This window comes from Tamandua tetradactyla, chromosome 10, assembly GCF_023851605.1.
Source record: "Tamandua tetradactyla isolate mTamTet1 chromosome 10, mTamTet1.pri, whole genome shotgun sequence".
NCBI lineage: Eukaryota > Metazoa > Chordata > Mammalia > Pilosa > Myrmecophagidae > Tamandua > Tamandua tetradactyla.
The window spans coordinates 106,766,679-106,783,930 of record NC_135336.1 but is presented as its reverse complement, the minus strand read 5'-3'; the positions used below and the strand labels follow the sequence as shown (position 1 = coordinate 106,783,930).

At 46.1% G+C, this 17,252-nt stretch overlaps 2 protein-coding genes across 2 annotated transcripts in view; one reads left to right on the top strand and one right to left on the bottom strand.

Moving 5' to 3' along the window:
• Positions 1–17,252, top strand: part of TSPEAR (thrombospondin type laminin G domain and EAR repeats) — a 259,806-nt gene that overhangs the window by 135,430 nt on the left and 107,124 nt on the right. The window lies entirely within an intron of this gene.
• LOC143648877 (uncharacterized) lies at positions 544–11,315 on the bottom strand. Its single transcript, XM_077119318.1, is given in 5 exon segments — positions 544–757; positions 950–1,191; positions 1,516–1,810; positions 11,078–11,180; positions 11,183–11,315. Coding segments are annotated over 5 exon segments (987 nt in total).

The window sequence follows — 17,252 nt, the reverse complement described above, 5'->3', positions numbered from 1 at the left end:
GGGAGAGTCAGCGAGGAGAGCTCGGGCCTGAGGCGGTGGGGGCAGCCAGAGGGGAGGGGCCCGCTCTGGCTCTCTGCAGGACCCTGGACTCTGGTGTCTTCCTGGACCTCTTTTCCTGTGAAAGATCACAGGAGGTTTTACTCAGAAGCACTAGGGGGCCTGATGCTTAGGTTCCCTTGGTACCCCCTGCCACCCCCTAATAAGGGGGCCTCTGGCACCCCCTCCCTTGCATAAGGAAAGCAGACCCAGGCTGTGTAAAGAAGGAGGTTTATTCTCCAGGCAGGCAACCCTCACGTGGAGGGGACAGGACAGGAGTGTGGGGCCAGGACACAGGCCTAAGGTGATGTCAGGCTGCATTGGGGCTTGAAAACCAGGGGGATGAGGAAGGCACCTCCCCCTGGACCACAGAGGGATGCCTGTGAGTGCCAGGCGGCTGCCTGATGCTGCCTGCAAGCTCAGCTGCTGTACACAGGGGCCTGGAGCCCGGCTGGCCCTGGGGCACGTGCCCGGTCAGCAGCAGGATGTCAGGGTCAGGGAGGGGCCTCAGCAGGCTGGGCGGGGACACGCAGGCCGGCAGAGCAGGGACACGCAGGAGGCCGGGCGGGGACATGCGGGCCGGCAGAGCAGGGACACGCAGGAGGCTGGGCGGCAGCAGCTGGGCTGGCAGGAGGAGGTGGGGGCACAGCAGGAGGAGGCGGGCACGCAGCAGGCAGGCTTGCACACGGGGCGGCAGAGTAGGGACACGCAGGAGGAGGGTCTGCAGCAGGACGAGGGGCAGGGGGTGGACGCACAGCACACGGGCTTGCAGCAGACGGGCACGCAGCTGGACGTGCAGGGGGAGGATGTGCAGCCAGCAGGCTGGCAGCTAGACTGCTGGCAGCATGAAGCATCCTGGCAGGGTGAGTCCCCACAACAGACAGGTTTGCAGCAGACAGGCACGCAGCAGGACCTGCAGGGGGAGGACGTGCAGCAAGCAGGCTGGCAGCTAGACTGCTGGCAGCATGAAGCATCCTGGCAGGGTGAGTCCCCACAACAGACAGGCTCGCAGCAGACGGGCTCGCAGCAGACGGGTTCACAGCAGACAGTCTTGCAGCAGACGGGCTTGCAGCAGATGGGAACGCAGCTGGACGTGCAGGGGGAGGACGTGCAACAAGTGGGCTGGCAACTAGACTGCTGGCAGCATGAAGTGTCCTGGCAAGGGGCAGGCTTACAGCAGACAGGCTTGCAACAGACAGACACACAGCAGACGGGCTTGCAGCAGACAGGAATGCAGCAGGGGGAGGAAGTGCAGCAAGCGGGCTGGCAGCTAGACTGCTGGCAGCACGAATCATCCTGGCAGGGGGTGTCCCCACAGCAGACGGGCTCGCAGCAGATGGGCTTGCAGCAGATGGGCTTGCAGCAGACAGGTGTGCAGCAGGGGGAGGACGTGCAGCAAGCGGGCTGGCAGCTAGACTGCTGGCAGCATGAAGTGTCCTGGCAGGGTGAGTCCCCACAGCAGACGGGCTCGCAGCAGACAGGCTTATAGCAGACAGTCTTGCAGCACACGGGCTTGCAGCAGATGGGAACGCAGCTGGACGTGCAGGGGGAGGACGTGCAACAAGTGGGCTGGCAGCTAGACTGCTGGCAGCATGAAGTGTCCTGGCAAGGGGCAGGCCCACAGCAGACAGGCTTGCAACAGACAGACACACAGCAGACGGGCTTGCAGCAGACAGGCACGCAGCAGGGGGAGGACGTGCAGCAAGCAGGCTGGCAGCTAGACTGCTGGCAGCAGGAGGGCTCACAGGAGCTGGTGCAGACGGCTTGGCAGGGGCTGGACCCACAGCTCACTGGGGTGCAGACAAAGGTCAGGCAGGAAGCTGGGGCGCAGCAGGTGGGGGCACAGCAGGTGGGGGCGCAGCAGGGGACCTCGCAGCCCAGGGTGGACGCAGCCATGGTGAGGGTGGGTGGGAGGTGAGGTGGGAGGAGTGAGTATGTGAGTGTGTGAGTGAGTGTGCGAGTGTGAGGAGCTCTGGGCTGTCGGGGCTTTTATCCCTGTCCCTGGCTCGTGCTGTCCTGAGAGGCAGGTCACAAGCCTCCCCTTCCGTGTTGGTGTCAGGAAGTGGGGACAGAGAACCCTCATTAGTGCTGGTTTATTTTCTACACTTAGTTTTACACTCATAAACCTGTGGCTGTGTTGTGGGACTTGATTCTGTTTGTTTTTTATTTGTTCCCCGAAAAACTGTGGGGAATATTTGAGCCAAGACTTGCTGAATTGAGGTTTTGGAGGTGAATTGAGGTTTTCCAAAGGAAGCACTGTGGTTCCACCTGTTTTTCATTTGAACTGCTTTAATATTTTTATTACTTGTATGCATTTTAGCATTAAATACGTAGTGCAACTTGCATCTCTAGGAAACAGAGGCCGTGAAGAGGACTAGATAATAGAAAGCTCCCCGTCTTCCCTTCCCAGCGTCTGTGCTGAGAGCTGAGCTTCCAGGTGACAATGTAGTCGAGTGAGACGAGTCCAAATGCAGGTGGCAGTCGGGACCTTATTCGCTTCCGAGGACAGCGGGCGTGAGCGGCCTGTGGGGAGGGGGGTGTCGGGCAGCAGCTTTCCCTCTGTCTGTCTGTCCCTTGGACTGGCATGGCCAGGTGAGGGTCACGAGGGCCAGCTCAGACGTGGGACACCCTCCCTGCTGAGCGGAGCCCCAGAAGAGGCCCCGGCTGGGTGGACTTGGGGACTGGCGAGGGGCAGGCTGAGCGGAAAGACCCTGGCGCGGGGTGGGAGCGGACAGGGGTCTCCGAGCCCCTTGGCGGGGAGGCCTCCAGGCCTCAGGTCCGAGTCTCCGAGAGCGAGGCTGTGGGCTGGAGGTGCTGGTGCTGGGGACACACAAATGCAGCAGCACATGACCGCCGGGGGCCGGGGCCGCACTACTCCTCCCCGCAGGCCTGCAGCGCCCTGGCTGTGCCCCTGGCGGGGGGATTGGGGGTCCCGGAACCCCCAAAGAGCAAGCCCAGGGCTTGGTCAGGACTAGACAGTTCAGGCTGTTCCTCTTTAAGGGGACACAGTGTCCAGTGGGTCAGCATCCATCTCTCTGTCTCTCTCTTTGCGGACACTTTCCACATTTATTCACATTTTAAGACTACCTTTAATCTCAGAATCACATATCCATACACCTGATTTCCTCTTTGCTGTTTTCACTTACACTTCGATGTGTGGTTTGTTAAACAAAGACTGTAAGCAAATATTTTCCATGTCCATAGCATGCAGGAATGGCTTTTAACAGAGCTTCATTGATGCCTCCCAACTGCTTCTCTTTTGTTTTGCATGGACAGGCTCTGGGAATCGAACCCAGGTCTCCAGCATGGCAGGTGAGAACTCGGCCACTGAGCCACCATCGCGCCACTGCCCTCAACTTTTTTTAAAATTATAAATACAGGTATTAGAACAATCCTGAGCTTATTTTTTTTTTTTTATTTTTTTTTTTTATTTTTTTTTTTATTAATTAAAAAAAGAATTAACAAAACAATTAGAAATCATTCCAATCTACATGTACAATCAGTAATTCTTAATAACATCACATAGTTGCATATTCATCATTTCTTAGTACATTTGCATCAATTTAGAAAAAGAAATAAAAAGACAACAGAATAAGAATTAAAACAATAATAGAAAGAAAAAAAACAAAAAAAACAAAAACAAAAAACCTATACCTCACATGCAGCTTCATTCAGTGTTTTAACATAATTGCATTACAATTGGGTAGTATTGTGCTGTCCATTTCTGAGTTTTTATATCCAGTCCCGTTGTACAGTCTGTATCCCTTCATCTCCAATTATCCCTTCTCTTTTTTTTTTTTTTTAATTAACGGAAAAAAAGAAATTAACCCAACATTTAGAGATCATACCATTCTACACATGCAATCATTAATTCTTAACATCATCACATAGCTGCATGATCATCATTTCTTAGTACATTTGCATTGGTTTAGAAGAACTAGCAACATAACCGAAAAAGATATAGAATGTTAATATAGAGAAAAAAATAAAAGTAATAATAGTAAAATCAAAACAAAACAACACAAAACAAAACAAAAACCTATAGCTCAGATGCAGCTTCATTCAGTGTTTTAACATGATTACTTTACAATTAGGTATTATTGTGCTGTCCATTTTTGAGTTTTTGTATCTAGTCCTGTTGCACAGTCTGTATCCCTTCAGCTTCAATTACCCATTGTCTTACCCTGTTTCTAACTCCTGCTGAACTCTGTTACCAATGACATATTTCAAGTTTATTCTCGAATGTCCGTTCACATCAGTGGGACCATACAGTATTTGTCCTTTAGTTTTTGGCTGGATTCACTCAGCATAATATTCTCTAGGTCCATCCATGTTATTACATGGTTCATAAGTTTATCTTGTCTTAAAGCTGCATAATATTCCATCGTATGTATATACCACAGTTTGTTTAGCCACTCTTCTGTTGATGGAGATTTTGGCTGTTTCCATCTCTTTGCAATTGTAAATAATGCTGCTATAAACATTGGTGTGCAAATGTCCGTTTGTGTCTTTGCCCTTAAGTCCTTTGAGTAGATACCTAGCAATGGTATTGCTGGGTCGTATGGCAATTCTATATTCAGCTTTTTGAGGAACCGCCAAACTGCCTTCCACAGTGGTTGCACCCTTTGACATTCCCACCAACAGTGGATAAGTGTGCCTCTTTCTCCGCATCCTCTCCAGCACTTGTCATTTTCTGTTTTGTTGATAATGGCCATTCTGGTGGGTGTGAGATGATATCTCATTGTGGTTTTGATTTGCATTTCTCTAATGGCCAGGGACATTGAGCATCTCTTCATGTGCCTCTTGGCCATCCGTATTTCCTCTTCTGAGAGGTGTCTGTTCAAGTCTTTTTCCCATTTTGTAATTGGGTTGGCTGTCTTTTTGTTGTTGAGATGAACAATCTCTTTATAAATTCTGGATACTAGACCTTTATCTGATATATCATTTCCAAATATTGTCTCCCATTGTGAAGGCTGTCTTTCTACTTTCTTGATGAAGTTCTTTGATGCACAAAAGTGTTTAATTTTGAGGAGTTCCCATTTATTTATTTCCTTCTTCAGTGCTCTTGCTTTAGGTTTAAGGTCCATAAAACCGCCTCCAGTTGTAAGATCCATAAGATATCTCCCAACATTTTCCTCTAACTGTTTTATGGTCTTAGACCTAATGTTTAGATCTTTGATCCATTTTGAGTTAACTTTTGTATAGGGTGTGAGAGATGGGTCTTCTTTCATTCTTTTGCATATGGATATCCAGTTCTCTAGGCACCATTTATTGAAGAGACTGCTCTGTCCCAGGTGAGTTGGCTTGACTGCCTTATCAAAGATCAAATGTCCATAGATGAGAGGGTCTATATCTGAGCACTCTATTCGATTCCATTGGTCGATATATCTATCTTTATGCCAATACCATGCTGTTTTGACCACTGTGGCTTCATAATATGCCTTAAAGTCAGGCAGCGCGAGACCTCCAGCTTCGTTTTTTTTCCTCAAGATGTTTTTAGCAATTCGGGGCACCCTGCCGTTCCAGATAAATTTGCTTATTGGTTTTTCTATTTCTGAAAAATAAGTTGTTGGGATTTTGATTGGTATTGCATTGAATCTGTAAATCAATTTAGGTAGGATTGACATCTTAACTATATTTAGTCTTCCAATCCATGAACACGGTATGCCCTTCCATCTATTTAGGTCTTCTGTGATTTCTTTTAGCAGTTTTTTGTAGTTTTCTTTATATAGGTTTTTTGTCTCTTTAGTTAAATTTATTCCTAGGTATTTTATTCTTTTAGTTGCAATTGTAAATGGGATTCATTTCTTGATTTCCCCCTCAGCTTGTTCATTACTAGTGTATAGAAATGCTACAGATTTTTGAATGTTGATCTTGTAACCTGCTACTTTGCTGTACTCATTTATTAGCTCTAGTAGTTTTGTTGTGGATTTTTCCGGGTTTTCGACGTATAGTATCATATCGTCTGCAAACAGTGATAGTTTTACTTCTTCCTTTCCAATTTTGATGCCTTGTATTTCTTTTTCTTGTCTAATTGCTCTGGCTAGAACCTCCAACACAATGTTGAATAATAGTGGTGATAGTGGACATCCTTGTCTTGTTCCTGATCTTAGGGGGAAAGTTTTCAATTTTTCCCCATTGAGGATGATATTAGCTGTGGGTTTTTCATATATTCCCTCTATCATTTTAAGGAAGTTCCCTTGTATTCCTATCTTTTGAAGTGTTTTCAACAGGAAAGGATGTTGAATCTTGTCGAATGCCTTCTCTGCATCAATTGAGATGATCATGTGATTTTTCTGCTTTGATTTGTTGATATGGTGTATGACATTAATTGATTTTCTTATGTTGAACCATCCTTGCATACCTGGGATGAATCCTACTTGGTCATGATGTATAATTCTTTTAATGTGTTGTTGGATACGATTTGCTAGAATTTTATTGAGGATTTTTGCATCTGTATTCATTAGAGAGATTGGTCTGTAGTTTTCTTTTTTTGTAATATCTTTGCCTGGTTTTGGTATGAGGGTGATGTTGGCTTCATAGAATGAATTAGGTAGTTTTCCCTCCACTTCGATTTTTTTGAAGAGTTTGAAGAGAATTGGTACTAATTCTTTCTGGAACGTTTGGTAGAATTCACATGTGAAGCCATCTGGTCCTGGACTTTTCTTTTTAGGAAGCTTTTGAATGACTAATTCAATTTCTTTACTTGTGATTAGTTTGTTGAGGTCATCTATGTCTTCTTGAGTCAAAGTTGGTTGTTCATGTCTTTCCAGGAACCCGTCCATTTCATCTAAATTGTTGTATTTATTAGCGTAAAGTTGTTCATAGTATCCTGTTATTACCTCCTTTATTTCTGTGAGGTCAGTAGTTATGTCTCCTCTTCCATTTCTGATCTTATTTATTTGCATCCTCTCTCTTCTTCTTTTTGTCAATCTTGCTAAGGGCCCATCAATCTTATTGATTTTCTCATAGAACCAACTTCTGGCCTTATTGATTTTCTCTATTGTTTTCATGTTTTCAATTTCATTTATTTGTGCTCTAATCTTTGTTATTTCTTTCCTTTTGCTTGCTTTGGGGTTAGCTTGCTGTTCTTTCTCCAGTTCTTCCAAATGGATAGTTAATTCCTGAATTTTTGCCTTTTCTTCTTTTCTGATATAGGCATTTAGAGCAATAAATTTCCCTCTTAGCACTGCCTTTGCTGCGTCCCATAAGTTTTGATATGTTGTGTTTTCATTTTCATTCGCCTCGAGGTATTTGCTAATTTCTCTTGCAATTTCTTCTTTGACCCAGTCGTTGTTTAGGAGTGTGTTGTTGAGCCTCCACGTATTTGTGAATTTTCTGGCACTCTGCCTATTATTGATCTCCAACATCATTCCTTTATGGTCCGAGAAAGTGTTGTGTAAGATTTCAATCTTTTTAAATTTGTTAAGACTTGCTTTGTGACCCAGCATATGGTCTATCCTTGAGAATGATCCATGAGCACTTGAGAAAAAGGTGTATCCTGCTGTTGTGGGATGTAATGTCCTATAAATGTCTATTAAGTCTAGTTCATTTATAGTAATATTCAGATTCTCTATTTCTTTGTTGATCCTCTGTCTAGATGTTCTGTCCCTTGATGAGAGTGGTGAGTTGAAGTCTCCAACTATTATGGTATATGAGTCTATTTCCCTTTTCAGTGTTTGCAGTATATTCCTCATGTATTTTGGGGCATTCTGATTCGGTGCGTAAATATTTATGATTGTTATGTCTTCTTGTTTAATTGTTCCTTTTATTAGTATATAGTGTCCTTCTTTGTCTCTTTTAACTGTTTTACATTTGAAGTCTAATTTGTTGGATATTAGTATAGCCACTCCTGCTCTTTTCTGGTTGTTATTTGCATGAAATATCTTTTCCCAACCTTTCACTTTCAACCTATGTTTATCTTTGGGTCTAAGATGTGTTTCCTGTAGACAGCATATAGAAGGATCCTGTTTTTTAATCCATTCTGCCAATCTATGTCTTTTGATTGGGGAATTCAGTCCATTGACATTTAGTGTTATTACTGTTTGGATAATATTTTCCTCTAACATTTTGCCTTTTGTATTATATATATCATATCTGATTTTCCTTCTTTCTACACTCTTTTCCATATCTCTCTCTTCTGTCTTTTTGTATCTGACTCTAGTGCTCCCTTTAGTATTTCTTGCAGAGCTGGTCTCTTGGTCACAAATTCTTTCAGTGACTTTTTGTCTGAGAATGTTTTAATTTCTCCCTCATTTTTGAAGGATAATTTTGCTGGATATAGGAGTCTTGGTTGGCAGTTTTTCTCTTTTAGTATTTTAAATATATCATCCCACTCTCTTCTAGCTTCCATGGTTTCTGCTGAGAAATCTACACAAAGTCTTATTGGGTTTCCCTTGTATGTAATGGATTGTTTTTCTCTTGCTGCTTTCAAGATCTTCTCTTTCTCTTTGACCTCTGACATTCTAACTAGTAAGTGTCTTGGAGAACGCCTATTTGTGTCTAATCTCTTTGGGGTGCGCTGCACTTCTTGGATCTGTAATTTTAGGTCTTTCATAAGAGTTGGGAAATTTTCAGTGAAAATTTCTTCCATTAGTTTTTCTCCTCCTTTTCCCTTCTCTTCTCCTTCTGGGACGCCCACAACACGTATATTTGTGTGGTTCATATTGTCCTTGAGTTCCCTGATACCCTGTTCAAATTTTTCCATTCTTTTCCCGATAGTTTCTGTTTCTTTTTGGAATTCAGATGTTCCATCCTCCAAATCACTAATTCTATCTTCTGACTCTTTAAATCTATCATTGTAGCTATCCATTATTTTTTCTATGTTTGCTACTTTATCCTTCACTTCCATAAGTTCTGCGATTTGTTTTTTCAGTTTTTCTATTTCTTCTTTATGTTCAGCCCATGTCCTCTTCATGTCCTCCCTCAATTTATCGATTTCATTTTTGAAGAGGTTTTCCATTTCTGTTCGTATATTCAGGATTAGTTGTCTCAGCTCTTGTGTCTCATTTGAGCTATTGGTTTGTTCCTTTGACTGGGCCATATTCTCAATCTTTTGAGCGTGGACAGTTATCTTCTGCTGCTGGCGTCTGGGCATTTATTCAGATTTCTCTTGGTGTTGGACCCAGCAAGGTTGTAATATTTTTCTGTGAAATCTCTGGGTTCTGTTTTTCTTATCCTGCCCAGTAGGTGGCGCTCGTGGTACACGTTTGTCTGCGGGTCCCACCAGTAAAAGGTGCTGTGGGACCTTAAACTTTGGAAAACTCTCGCCGTCCTGGGGGTTCGCTAGCCGAAGCGGCTTGAGCCGGCCCTCGGTCCGAACGCAGGGAGGGTTGCTGGTCGCCGCAGCCAGGGAAAGAGCCCGTCCGAATTTCCTAGTCGCCCCTGGGCAACAAGCGTGGCGGGAGGGCGCCAGTGGCAGCAGCCCGCCCGGGAGAGTGCACGTTCCCCGGGAGTCACGGGTTTGGAAGGGGCCTCCCCCACCCGTCACCGTTCTCCGCGGCCTGGGGGTTTCCGATCCAATTCTCTCAGTTGGTCCGGGGGTTGTGCGTGGTGCGGGCGCCAGCCGCGGCGGTTTCAGGGGACCGCCTCTCCAATTCTCCCAGCCGGCCCGGGAAGGGGGAAGGGAGTAACTCCGGCCGCTTGCCACCCTACCTGGTAAGGCCCACGCGCCTCGGCGATCTCACCCGAGCTGCTTCTCTCAGCCTGCCAGCTGTTCCAGGATGGGGTACGCTGTCTTTTTTATCTCTGTTGTGGCTTTGGGCGCTTTCTGTATCGTTTCTACTCCCCTAGTAGGTGTCCTGGAGAAGAAACTAAGATCCGCGCGTCTTACTAAGCCGCCATCTTCCAGGAAGTCCTCCTGAGCTTATTTTTGAGACTACTTGTAGTCAGCACCCATACTGCTTCAAAAATTAACACAATTCATTATATCTGCTATTTTAGACAATTTAAACTACATCTCCTTCACTAAGCAACGGGTAAAGCATGCCACTTATGTCTTTCTTTATTGAAACTAGTTTGCAGATGCACACATCCTTCCCCAGTAATCTGACACTTCTTGTCATGCTTTCATCTTGTAAACCTGAATTCTCCTTTGAGTTCCCCAGGTTAACGCGTGACATGACAGTGTTGTGATAAGAGAACACAGAATTGTGGGGCAATTTTCCTCCTGTTACCTGAATACACGATGGGTGTACACATATTAAATATATCCTTACAGATGTCCAGTCGTGTTTACCAGCTGGAAGTCTTTTACTTAGTGTGTGGGTCTCTGCATATTCACACTTAATCCAGGCAGTAACGCGAGTAGAAGGGTGTTGAACTAAGACAAGTTTGAGATCCACTAAAAATTCGTTGTCATATATTTGTCCTCCTGGTAGCTGTGGAAGCTTCATATTTTCTTTGGGCATCACTCAACCTCTTCGCTATTGAAGTGCCATTTTAATACTACAGGGTTTTGCCATTTTTCTAACCCTGTATGCCCCGTGCATCTGCCGTTCCACTGGAATCATTTATTCCATCCATACTAATCTTTGTTTCGAATCTAACTGATGGAGGAGCTTCGAGTACTTAGGTCCGCATTCTAGTTTCAGGATTTACCTTCTGTTTCCGTAGTTGGTCCTTGGTGGCCCGATAATCGAGCCTGTCCCCTGTGGAAGTGTCATATCTTCATCTGTTTCCATCTGTTTTTCTTTCCTATGAATTTATACAGGAGTCTTCTGTGCCTCCTTCTCCCTTTTATGTCTTGATTTCATTTTTCTTATAACTTAAAAAATACCCATTTAGTGGGACTCATTAAGGGTATTAAAGAACCACGGTCTTTTCCACTCTCCAGAGCTGGACAGTTCTGTGATGCTTTAGGGAAGTCAGAAAATTAATAATAACAATAAAAATTACTAAGTCTACTACATCATTTTGACGGTGCTCTGTAAACAGACAGTCACAGCCTGAAAGCTTTTCAAGTGAGACACGGCTTGAGGTCCTTGAAGCCTGTTTCACAGGCTAAGGAAAGTTCGGTCGTCTACGGAAAAGGACATCACACAGGTGGCAGCAGGAGGGCTCACAGGAGCTGGTGCAGACAGCTTGGCAGGGGCTGAGCCCACAGCTCACTGGGGTGCAGACAAAGGTCAGACAGGGGCCGGGGTGCAGCAGGGGGGCTCGCAGCAGCTCTCTGGGCAGTCGTCCACCTCCCAGGAGGGACCGGTGTGGGTGCAGGGCAGGCAGACCCGGGGGCCGCAGCTCAGGTCACTGGAGCAGGCAGACACGGTAGATGCAGCCATGGTGGGGGTGAGCCGGAGGTGAACTGGGAGGAGTAAGTGTGTGAGTGAGCGTGCAAGTGAGTGTGTGTAAGTGAGCATGTATGTGTGTGTGTGAGTGTGAGTGAGCATGCAAGTGAGTGCGAGTGTGTGAGTGAGCATGCGATGTGAGGAGCACGGGCTGTTGGGGTTTTACCCCTGTGTTGATGTGGCCGGGTGGGTGCTCGGCTGCCCCCCCTCGCTGGTGCCTGTGGCCGCGGCCCCCTTCAGGCTGGCTCTCCTGCCCTGACACGACCTTGGAAGGCACTGGGTGGGCCGCCATCCATACTAATCTTTGTTTCGAATCTAACTGATGGAGGAGCTCCGAGTACTTAGGTCCGCATTCTAGTTTCAGGATTTACCTTCTGTTTCCGTAGTTGGTCCTTGGTGGCCCGATAATCGAGTCTGTCCCCTGTGGAAGGGTCATATCTTCATCTGAAGGTGCAGGGAAGTAGGGAGTAGGGAAGGTGCAGCTTCTGTGGCTGGCCCGTGTCCATCCCCAGTGATGGCCACGGGCAGGGACTGGGGGCTCTTGGCTCACTGGGACCGCTCTGTGCGGCCCCGTTTCTGTCTGCAGGGCCCCCCTAGGCGGCTGGTCTCTGTTAGGAGGGAGGTGAACAGAGGCTTGTTGGGGGCAATCTGAGGATGCACCATCCTGGGGGACTCTGGGGTCTCTGTGACCCCAGTGTCAGGCTGAGGGCAGTGAGGAGGGGAGGCCTGAGGACAGAGGGGAGAGGTCTGAGAGATGGAACATTCCAGAAGGCATGCTCTCCCTGGCAGTCGGGCGTTAGGGCAGCCCAGACGGAGGCGTGCACAGGCCTGGTCTTGGGGTCCTGCAGCCCTCTCCCCAGAGCCCATGTCCAGTTGTCCTGGGGGTGTCCAGGCCCCAGGTCAGGGCTGAAGATGAGGAGGGGGTGTCCCTTTATGAGTCCTTGGAGTCCGTCCCTGTGGAGGTGGGCCGGGCACAGTGGTGCTGACCCACAGGCACGCCTGGGCTGAGTGGACACAGCTGGTGAGGGGACCCCTTGGCATGGCCTGCTGAGCCTCAGACAAACAGTGAAGATCCCCCTAATCCTTTCTATGTGGGCAGCAGGGGAGGGGACAGCCCTGCCCGGGGGCCTGGGGGTGCCTGGGGTGGGTCACACAGGTGGCTAAGGACAGGGAGAGGGGAGGGAGACCACAAGGCAGGCCGAGGCCAAGAAATCAGGCAGTGGAAAAGGCCGGTGTCATGCCCCACGCTGCCCATAGGTACCCCCAGGATGTCCGTGCCTGGACCAGCCCTGGGCAGAGATAACACGAGCACAGCCCAGACCCGCTCACTCCCGAGTCACTGCAATGTCCACCTTCAGGCGGCTGGGACAGCCAGAGGCAAAGCATCCACCTACTCTGAGGGGGCCAGGCCAGGAAGCTGGGGGGGGGGGGCTAGGAAACTGGGGGGAGGGTGCAAGGCAGCCCGGGGGAGGGTCCAAGGCAGCCCCCGCTGCAAGTGACTACACTGAGAGCTTCAGCAGAGGAAACGGTCCCCTTGGCAGAAGCAGTTGATGAGATCAGGCAGCTACTTCTGATAAAGAGCCCTCACGATTTAGTAATTTCATCTTCCTTCCGCAAAACTCTTACTTCCCGTGGCGCGTTGGGGACGGCAAACAGGAAACTGAGCGGCGCGATGAGCGTCCGTGATCTCCAGGTCACAGGGCTGTCCCCGGAGGAGCCCGTCCCCTCGCGCCGTGGGCATCCGTGCCCCTGGGGGGCTGCGACAGACACGAGCGGTCCCCGCCCCACACGCCGCTCCCGCCCATGTGAAGACCCAACGGGGAGAAGCCCCCATGGAAAGTAGAAACTCTGCATGCCCCCCGCGGAGGGGAGCGTGCACGTCACCCGGGGCCCACACCGGCGTCCCAGCCCCCAGCCGCCTGCGCCTTCCTGGGGGCGCACAGGCCCGAGAACCCCCCGAGGCCAGCCCGCCCGCCATCAGCCACTCAAACCCCGATGGACCAAAACTGATGCCCTGGCCAAAAATATCTGCCAGCAAGGTGGCAGGGGAAAGGTAGCCACGACAGCAGGGTTCCCCAGGACACAACAGGGCACAGAAGAATCGAATACAAAATCCAGAGGAAAACTTGAACGGTAATAAGCATATGAAAAGGTATTCAATTGCGTTAATAATTAAAGTTTTGCAAACTAAAATGTCAGTCTCCCCACAGTGAGATCAGCCAGGATTTACAATGCAGATAATGCCCAGTGCTGTCGAACAGAGGGGTCTTAGGAACCCTTCGCAGGTGCTTTTTTGGTTGTGTGGTCATTTATTCAGTTTACCATTTTATCCATTTTAATGTGTACAGTCCAGTGTCATTTAGAACATTCAGTGTTCTGCAGCCACCACCAGACCTTGTGATGCATCTTTGTCACCCCAAAAGGAAACCGCGTTTTCAGGGTCCACGCAGACTGTGGTATGTGTCTCTCTTCATTTCTCTTTGTGACTCAGTCACGTTCCATGGAACAGCCATGCCCGTCTGTGTTCGTCCCTCATCAGGGGAAGGGCTGGGGAGTTGCTTCCAGTGTGGACAGAGCTGCTGGGAACAGTTTTGCCACTTCTGCGTGACCGCAGTTCTCAGTCCTGTTGGGCAGGCACCCAGGAGCGGCACGCTGGGCCCTACGTCAGTTCTCTCTTTAACTCTGTGAAGCACACCGAGCTGTCGTCCACAGCAGCCGCACTGTTGCACCACAGCGTGTCACCACTTTACATTTTGCTTCCTCGCCAACACTTGTTATTTTCTGTTTTGTCCCAATGTTTATTTACTGTAGCCTCCTTAGTGGGCGTGAAGCACCACTCTACTCATCGTGGCTTTGATGTGCATTTCCCTGACGACGGTGAGCATCGTTTCGTGTGCTTTGTTGACTGTTTGTGTAGCTTCTCTGGAGGAATGCTTCTTAAATTGTTTGCCCGTATTTTAACTGGCTTGTTTATATTTTTGTAGTGAGTGGTACAGGTCCCTTCTGCATTCTGGATACCACAACCTTCTCAGATGTATGACCTGCAGATATTTTCTCCCATTGTATGAATTACCTTTTTGCTTTCTTGATAGTGTCCTTTGATGCACAAATTGTTTTTAATTTTAATGAAGTCCAATTTACCTGAATTTTCTTTTGTTGCTTGTGATTTTGTTGTCATGTCTAAGAAACTATTGCCAAAATCTAAGGTCATGAATATTTTTTTCCTTCTAAGAGTTTTATAGTTTTAGCTCTTACTTTTAGTTCTTTGATCTGTTTTTGAGTTAATTTTTGTAAATGGTGTGAGATAAAAATCCAAGTTCATGCTTTGGTGTATGAATTTCCAATTGTACCAGCACCATTTGCTGAAAAGAGGTGTTATTTATTCATTGTATTATTTATTCATTGAATGGTCTTGGCCTTCTTATCAAAAATCAGTTGATCCTAAGAGCATGTGTATTTTCCTAGACTCTCATGTCTATTCCGTTTAGCGGTGTGTCTGTCCTTATGACAGTACCACAGTGTTTTAATTACTGTTGCTTTGCTGTAGAGTTGGAAATGTGAAGTGTGAGTCCTCCAACTTTGTTCTTTTTCGAGATTGTTTTGGCAATTCAAGGTCCTTTGCGGTTCCTTATTAATTTTCAGATCAGCATAAAAAAGGTCTTGATAGGGCTTGCATAGGATTTGTAGATGGCTTTAGGGAGTATTGCCATCTTGACAATATTAAGTCATCCAATTCATGAGCATGAAATATTTTCCATTTATTTAGGTCTTTTAAATTTTCTTTCAGCAGTGTTTTGTAGTTTTCAGCATACAAGCCCTTTGCCTCCCTGGTTACGTTTATTCCTAGGTACTTTATGCTATCATAAATGGAAGTGTCTTCTTTGGTTCCTTTTCAGATTGTTCATAGCTAGTGTATAGAAACACAGCTGATTTGCATGTGTTGATCTGGAATTCTGCTGTATACACTTATATGTGTCATCTGCAGATGGAGTTAGTGTTACATCTTCCTTTCCAATTTTGGTACATGTTATTTCACCTTTTTCGCCTAATTTATCTGTCTAGAACTTCTAGTCCAGGGCGCGATAACAGTGGTGGAAGCAGGCACTCTCGTCTTGTTCCTGACCTCAGGGTGAAATTTGCCGTCGTATCGCATGTGGTGTTAACTGTGTGTTTTTCATAAATGCCCTGAATCATGTTGGGGAAGTTACTTTCTATTCCTAGTTTGTTGATTGTTTTTATCATGAAAGGGTTTTAGACTTTGTCAAATGTTTTTCTGCATCACTTGAGATGATCATTTGGTTTTCCGTCCTTGATCCTATTAACGTGGGTGCATTACATCGATTTTTGAATGCCGAATAATCCTTGCATTTCTCAGAGATTTACATCTGGATTCCTAAAGGATGTTGGTCTGCAGTTTTCTTTACTGCGATGTCATTGTTCGCAGGGTTCCGTTGGCCTCATAGAGTAAGTTAGGAAATGCTCCCTCCTCTTCTGTATCTTAGAGGAGTTTGAGAAGGATTGGTGACCATTCTTATGTAAATGTTGGGTGGAATTCAGCAGCAGGTCTGTGGTTTTCTTTGTTGAGAGAATTTTGATCACTGATTCAATCCCTTTACTTGTCATAGGTCTATTCAAATCGTCAGTTTCATCTGGGTTATTTTTCTAGTTTGGATATTTCTAGGAATTTGTCTCTTTTGTCCAAGTATCTAATTTGTTAGTATAATTGCTCATGGTATTCTCTTATGGTCCTTTTTATTTCTGTAAGGTCAGTTGTAATGTTCCCATTTCCTTTTGAAAATTTAGTAATTTATGTCTCCACTCTTTTCTTAGTCAGTCTAGTTAAGGGTTTGCTGGTCTTGTTGATCTTTTCGAGAACCAATCTTTGGCTCCATTGACCCTTTCTGCTGGTTTTCTGTTCTCTGATCTATGCGCTAATCTTTAGAATTCCTTTCCTTCTGCTAGCTTTGGGTTGAATGTGATCTGCACTTTCTAGTTCCTTAACTTACAAAGTTAGGGTATTGATTTGAGATCTTTCTTCTTTTTAATGTCAGCATTTATAGCTACGGACACCCCTCTGCACCCTACTTTGCTGCATCCCCAACGTGTTTGTATGTTGTGTTTTGTTTTCATTCTTTTTTAAATCTTAAATGATTTATTTCAATCCACTGAAATTTATATTTCACATAAATTCATATTATTTTTTATATGTCCAAATAATCCCTTCACTGGCCAGTGGAAGCCACGTCAAATTGCTTCCTGACTTCTACTGACATGACTCCAGAAGTTTCTGAGAACTTCCTTGTTTTCTGGTACAAGATATCTTCTGCATTTCCTGCAGATCTGGATTTGGCCATTTCTCCAGAAACCCTGGTTCATTTTTTTAAGACTTTTTTTAAACTGTAAAATGTACGTATATACAAAGCAAAGAAAGAAAAAAGCAATAGTTTTTTTTCAAAGCACACTTCAACAAGTAGTTACAGCATAGAGCCAAGAGTTTGCCGTGGGCTGCCATTCCACCAGCTCAGATTTCTCCTTCTACTGCTCCAGAACACTGGAGGCTAGAAGGAGTATTAATATAGTGAGTCAGCAGCCAACTCACTTGTTAAACCCCATTTTCTCTGTTATACCTCCTCCTTCTCCTTTAATCCTTCTCCCAATCTATAGGAAGAAACAAATCTAGTGCATGAAACTTTTATAGAGTCTCAGTTTGAGCCCTAAGAGTCAACAGGAGTGTTGATTGGGTTTAGCAAACCATGTTTTCATTCATTTTTAAAGGATTTTATAAATTCTTATGTAATTTCTTCTTTCACCCATTAGTTGTTTAAGAGTATATTATTTAATTTCCACGTATTTATGGATTTCCAGTGTTCCTTCTGTTATTGTTTTCTAGTTTCCTTCCATGTTGGTTGAAAAGGTGTTTTATGTGATTTC